We start from the raw sequence: 6878 nt of genomic DNA, 5'->3' as shown, positions 1-6878 counted from the left end.
GTACACCAAGGAGTGTACAAAAACTCTAAAACAAGCACAGACCCACTGAAAAATGGTAAAAGTAAAGCCTAACCTCTCCTGAAGCTCAGCTTGGGAATTCCTCATATACACTGTGGGGAAGGAAGGAAGGACAAAGACAGTCAAAGAAATCCCCATTCCCATAGAGAAGTCAAAGACCTTTCTTTCAGAAAAAAAGTCTGTATCTAAATACTTTAAAATTACTCCTTTGATGTACCTTTTGACTGCTTCCCTATCCCAGAGGAAATTTCTCATGCCATTTTATCCTGGTCACTACACTCACCACATCTGACTTAGGTCATGTCTAATGGCAATGATCTGGGGAGTCTGATCTGGCTTCAATGAGTACTGAGAAAAGGTAAGTTAAATAAATATAGTATTTGTGTCTTTGTGATTCAGAGTAATGAGAATATAGCATGTAGATCCCTCTTTATTACCAGATGCCCATCTGGAAGATGCTTTTCTTTTTGGCTTTTAGCCACAGTAAGTGGCTTCTGGAAAGCATAGGTTTATCTGGGAAACTTCCAGCACTGTCACACCTTGCCAGGCAGACTAAAATCTTTGAAAGGTACTTCTGACCTCTGTTGTAATCTCTGCATTACAAGGGATACCCAAAGGAGACCATGGCATTTTCCCAGAGGTCACCACAGAGGCCACAGATTTGGCTATAGTCCTGCATGCATCCAATTCAGCTTTCAAGGCCACTCCAGACACACCTCAGCTGCTGAGCACGGCCGTGCTGCCGCCTTCCCAAAGCAGGGACTTCTGCCTCTCCTACATTCACTTGCTCACAGAGGAGCCTGTGACTCTGGGTGTAGGCTGACGTCTGGCCAGAGTGGATTTAGTGACTCTGAGCCAGGAGGGCAGACAGTCACACACTCCTTCAGGTCTGCTGAGCTGTCCTGCCCCATTTCCTTTTTCTGTTGCCCTCAGCCACTTTCTCAGCCAGATCTGTTCACCAGCCTGGTTCACTCATTGTTCCTGCCAAGTGGGCAAGAACAGAGATGCTCACAGCAGCCCTTGTGCTCTTAGCTGGTGTCTCCTTTCATCTGCATAGCACTTTACAGCTTCTAAATATTATATTCATGCTAGATCATGAAAGTCAAATGTTTCCTCTGCTACTTAAACAGCAATTTAAAAGAGCAGCTTGAAGTACTATGCCTCATAAAAATTGAGCTTGTCACAGAGGAGAAGGAAAAACATTGTAAGCTGTAATTGTTCTGAGAAAATGTTGCTGGAAGATACATAATCCAATGTGACACTTGAAGTCCTTGTCATGGAGCATTTGATCCTTAAAAAAAATATTATTTCTAAGGTCTATTTTCACGTCAGTGCACTACACATCCTGTCAGAACAAACAGTGCATTAATGCAAATGATAAATAAAAAGTATTTCATTTTCACAGCCAAAACATTTCCATTCCAAGAATGACTGTAAAAATAGAGCTACTGAAAGTGAGTGTAACCGTGAGAAGAGTGTGTTGTAACATAAATTATACTTATCAGCAAAGGACAGTATGAGGTTATTACACCTCCTTAAGACGGGGGGAAAAAAAAAAAAAAGAGAAGATTGACCTGCCTTTTCCACCCTGTGTTTCAAATACCAGCTGTTAAACAAAGGCTCAGTGATGTAAATCTAGAGCAAACCACACACCTGAACATGTCACACCACTAGGGATAGCACCAGATTGTCCTAGAAAGTGCAGCAGCACTGCAGCTGAGGGTGAGGAACAGCCAGCCAAGTGAACGTGCCCAAGGAGTTCTATGCTGAAATCACCCTCGAGGTTACCATGAAGCCCAACCACGTGGCCAAAGCCTTTTCAATCAATCAAGGGATGGCAAAAAAGGAATTTTCATCAGCACCAGATGATGTATGTTGTCCTACTGTAAAGCACAGTAGCTACAAGGTGAATGAAATAGCTGTATTTTAGAGTGTGGCATTGGTAACGAAAGGGGTGCAAAGGAGGAAAGTTGCTTTCTATGCAGGAAAAGGAAAACACACCTTTGCCTACTAAGAACCAGAGGCCAGAGAGCGAAAGGATGTGCATGTACATGCTGTGTACATGGGACACGCGACACTCTAACGCAGCTTTGCCTTGGGCTTGGCCCTGCTAGCCGGGGAGCGGAGCGCATGGCTCTGGACAGGGCTGGGAGCACACCCGGGAGCAGAGCGCATGGCTCTCGGCAGGGTGGGGACACACCCGGGAGCAGAGCGCATGGCTCTGGCAGGGCTGGCAGCACACCCGAGCCCTCAGGGCAGCACTCCGCACACCTGTGACCCGCGTTACCTTCCTGTCGGGTGGGGACGGAGCACTTTTACCTGGATCACCCCGCATCCACCCCCATGCCAGGCCGGTGTCCCGGCAATTCAGCTCCCTCTCGGCAGCCGTCGTGCTCCGACGCTTCACGTGGCGAAACCCCGGCTCCGGTCGGGGCTGGGCGAGGAGCGCGTTCCCGGGCGCGGAGCGGGAGTCGCCTCACCCGGCCCCGCGCCCCCGGGTGTTGTGAGGGTGTCCCGTCCCCCCGGCCCCGCCGCTCCCGGCCCGCTCCCGCCGGAGCCGCTCACCGGCGCAGCGCAGGCCCTGCGAGAGCACGAAGCGGCAGCACAGGTCGCACCACGCTCCCGCCGCCGCCGGCCCGAAGCGGTGCGGGGGCTCCGGCGGCGGCGGCGGCGCCTCGAAGACGGTGCGGACGTGGCGGGGCCGCGGCGGCGCCGGGCGGCGGCGGCCGCCGAGCGCGGGGCCCGGGCGGGCGGCGGGCGCGTCCGGCGGCTGCGGGGGCCCCGTCCGGCCCCGCCGAGGCTTCTCCCGCCGGTCCCGCGCGGCCGCCGCCATGCGGAGCGGAGCGGGGCGCGCCGGCCCCGCCGCCTCTGCCCGCCTCACGCACACGGCAGCCGCGGGCGAGGGGAGCGGGGAGGCGGCGGGGGCGAAGGAGGCGCTGCACCGCTCCGCGTCCTCCCCGCGACCTCCCGAGTCCCGCCGCCCGTCCGCCGCCCCGCGCCCGGCAGGCACACACTCCGCGTCATTCGGCGTGAACGCGCTCCGGGATGCGGCGGCAGCCCCGGGCACAGGGCGAGCTGACAAGAGCCGAGGATGCGCTTCAATAGGTTCATTAAAATGATCTGCCTCCCTTCCCTAAAGCAGCTACTGGGAAATACTTCCCAGGGCTGGGTAGGGCTGCCGTAAGCCACACCTGGGTGAGGAGGCTGTGGCGGCCGGGGTGGTCAGAGCTTGCATCCAACACTTGTGTGAGCTCCGGGAGCACAGCGTTGGAGAACTGCGCCGTGCCCGCCCGCAGCACGCCAGCAGCTCACCTGCCGCTGCCGGCCTTACTGCACACAGGCAGCAAAGTTCTCCAAAAGATGTGCACCTACAACTACTGCTGCCTGAGCTAGTACCAGTGACAAAATATCAAATTCCACTGAGGGATACTACCACTACCACATTTTTTTTGGTGACTGATGAAAAAATAAAGCTATTTAGGGCACAGAAAAATAGAAGGTCATGAAGCCTTGCCAACAGCAGAATCAGTCACAAGAGCTCAACAACTTAAACTGTTCCTATAAACCCTCTTCAAACAGTATTGCTGTTCCCAAGGCAATCTGTTCTGGCACTTGCCTCTCTTCACCATTAGAAAGGATTTACCAACGTTGTAGGCTGGGTTTTTTGTTTCAATAAGAGTTTATATTAATAATGTATAATGCTTTCACCACAGTCACAGTGAATGCTGATCTTCTGGAACAGCCTGTAGATTACTAAAGACTTTTACTTCTCTCTTCCTCCAGTACTCCCTTCTTTCAGCCAATAACTCCCCTTTTTCCCAGTTCTGCTCAGGCCTATCCAGAACTGTTCTACAATTACCACTTCTACAGTGACTGACTACATTAGAACTGATTTGAGTTCTACCAGTGAGCAGAGACTAGGACTTTTACCACCATTAAAAGAATTAATGTAGTTCAGAACATATATCAACCAAGAAGTTGAAAAAAAAGAGAAGAATTAGTGGCTCTACCTTATTGCCAATGCTAGTGATTCTGTTGTGCAGGGCACATTTTCTGAACAGCTGGATGCAAACTGAGCTGAAATTTGCAACTTCATGTTTCAGGCTCTCTATTGTGCTTACAAGAAAATAAATCTCGTAAGGATGTCCTGAAATTAACAGAAAATTAAATTATGAAAAGGCAGAAGTACACACTGTACAATAAGTGGTTGATGATGTATTTATGCCATTAAGCTGTTCACTCATGCATTTTCACAATTCATATGAAGACAGGTTTGTTCAAGTAACAGATAATTAATATATTAAAACCCCCCAAACCAGTAAACCAGCTTCAGGAAGAAGAACCATATATTACTTTCTATTACTTTTTTTGGCAAATGAATAGCAAGATTCATAGCATCAGGACACTTAGTTTGAGCAAAAAGTTGATGGTACAACACTATGCTTTGACTTGAAAAATTATTTGCTTCATAATAACGTAATCAGAAGATTATTAACTGATTACTTCAAGTTCCTTAGCTACTGCTTTGTTAAAATTGCTTTAGAAAAAGAAATTTTAACATGATTGAGATTACTGATGTATTCAGCAAGACTAAAGCCAGCAATGTTTAAAATGAACATAAAATATAACAAAAAAATTTCAAACATGTAAAAGAATGCTGCACATATTTCAACATACAGACTATACTTATACTACAATTAACTTTCTTTTTCGGACTGCTTCAGTATAAGGAAGTTGAAAATTATATATTCCACCTGGCATTTGATTTCTTTCAAGATTAAGAACTTTGAAACAACAAAGTGTTATAATGTTGGAAACAAAATACAGTTTATGCACATCTAGAGAGCCCAATTCTTTTAACATTTATTCATGTGTTTTACTGATACTCAGTGAGACTGTGGATGTGAATGAACAAATGTACAAGCAGGCATTAAAACATTCCAGTTAGATATAATTCCAGTATTTTAAAACTGTTAAAAATGCCAAAGAAAGATGTGTGACAAACTGCTGCACTCCTTTTGCATAGCTAGATTTTTTGGGTGACAGAGACAGAAGCTGCTCACATGAATGTAAAAATGTTTGAATTCCCTTTTTTGATTCTCACCAAGAACACTGGAATGCAGGTCTTGGACATCAAGGCAAGCAAATTTCCTTTTTTTTTAAAGTGAAACACTCATTTATAAATTTCCTAAGTTTCTCTCCAAATATTTTCTAAAAAGGAAATTAAAATGCTTTGTGTTCTGACCTGGACAGATAAGCAGGGAATAAGCACCACAAAACTACCAGATGGTATCACTGGTCAATGTTGTTTAGTTTACATCTAAATGTTCCACCAGTAATTATGGAAAATTCTAAATATAGTTGGTCCAGCTCTTACAAGTGTAATGCAGCAATGAGAAGTGTTATTGACACCACTGAACATCCATGACCAGGTTTCCACAAGGAAGGAATGAGTTCTGTAATACTTGCATGCTCATCTGAAACAAGTATGTACATCTGTAGTATCCAAACAAAGGGATGTTTCCAGAATTTTTTGATTTCCTGTTCTCTATCTCCTATGTATTTTGGAGCAGAATGTTTCACTTTGCATCTCTGCATCCCAATCATGTAGCACTGAAAGTAGTAACTATTGATGATGGAAAATAAATATACAGTCTTACTAAATTTTCCATCAACGTTTGGTACCAAAGTTGTAAGGCAGCAGCGGGAGTGGTCCCTTTTCAAATCTAGACTGGTACCTTATTCTCCACTATTCAGTTACTATTGAGGTGTGATACTGTCCAGTATACTGTCTGTCCACAAACTCTTCTCATACCAAAATTTTAACCTTTTAAAAAAATTATACCTGCAAATAAGATTAAGAAGAAGACATTTTAAGTATCCATTGTTGTGGTGAGCAACAAGATTTCAGGGAAAGTCTGAAAATGCTGTACTCCAAAAAATGACTTTTACATTCATTCTGACAAGCTGGAGTGCAAAACTTCCATATACCAAGCAGTCAAACGATTACAGACAACATGGCACCAAATATTTGGAGAACATAAAAAATATTGTGAATTTGCTTTCTCAAGTAGAAGAGAACTAACAATTTGAATGTGAAGGAAAGAGAAATGCATTTCCGTTCTGTCCTATCTGCACTCTTAGTCCCTATTCACATTCATTTAAAAACATTTCATTTAAAACATTCATCATGTTGTGTGATGATCACAGTCATTCAGCTAGACTCCTACATAACAGTGGTTGTGGAAGTTAATCCAAAATATCCTTTATACAACGGTGTTTTGGAGTACTGCAAGTCCTCTTGCAATGAAGACTAAATTGCATTCTGAAAAAAAGGGCAATATTCAAAGCAGACAAATGCTAATTTCATCAACAATACTTTTCCCTTCAGGACTCCTCAGAGATCCTCCAAGGGGCTCAATTCCCTGCCAGAAGTTATTCTATCCTAAAAGTGACCAAGAAAAGATATATATTTCTTTTGTATTTACATATTATACATATTTACATTTTCTTTAATAATACAGTTGCTGAAAGAAAAAAAAAAATCCTGGATAAAGGTTCTGCTTTCAACTGTCCCAACAATATTTTTTCCCTTTGAAAAAATGTACAAGTCCTCTTCAGGTCCTTTGGGAGCTAGATACAGTCCACGTTCCGCAGGCCACCATCCATAGTCAAGGCACCAAATCTAAACCATAAAAAAGTACATTTTTAGGTGGTTGACTAGACTATAGAATCAATCTTGAATTTCTTTATGGGGTTTTCCTTTCACTTGTTACATGCCAAGAGAGGCATTTGTAACTAACTTTTATATCTGCAAAGAAGATGGAAGAAAGGAAGCTTTGCTGCAAGTATGGGACTGG

General features: G+C 44.8%; 1 protein-coding gene across 1 annotated transcript in view; it reads right to left on the bottom strand.

Annotated features, from left to right (window-relative positions):
- Positions 1-4213: 4213 nt before the first annotated feature.
- Positions 4214-6878, bottom strand: part of TBK1 (TANK binding kinase 1) — a 28009-nt gene continuing 25344 nt past the window's right edge. Inside the window, exon 21 of the mRNA XM_054277085.1 lies at positions 4214-6703. Within this exon, the coding sequence (XP_054133060.1) occupies positions 6652-6703 (52 nt within the window). The 3' untranslated portion in view covers positions 4214-6651. The remainder of the gene's footprint in view (positions 6704-6878) is intronic.

The sequence above is a fragment of the Melozone crissalis genome, unplaced genomic scaffold (assembly GCF_028551555.1).
Source record: "Melozone crissalis strain CALT ecotype California unplaced genomic scaffold, PUWL_Pcris_2 ptg000004l_1, whole genome shotgun sequence".
NCBI classification, from domain to species: domain Eukaryota; kingdom Metazoa; phylum Chordata; class Aves; order Passeriformes; family Passerellidae; genus Melozone; species Melozone crissalis.
This window is presented reverse-complemented; position numbering and strand designations above follow the sequence as displayed.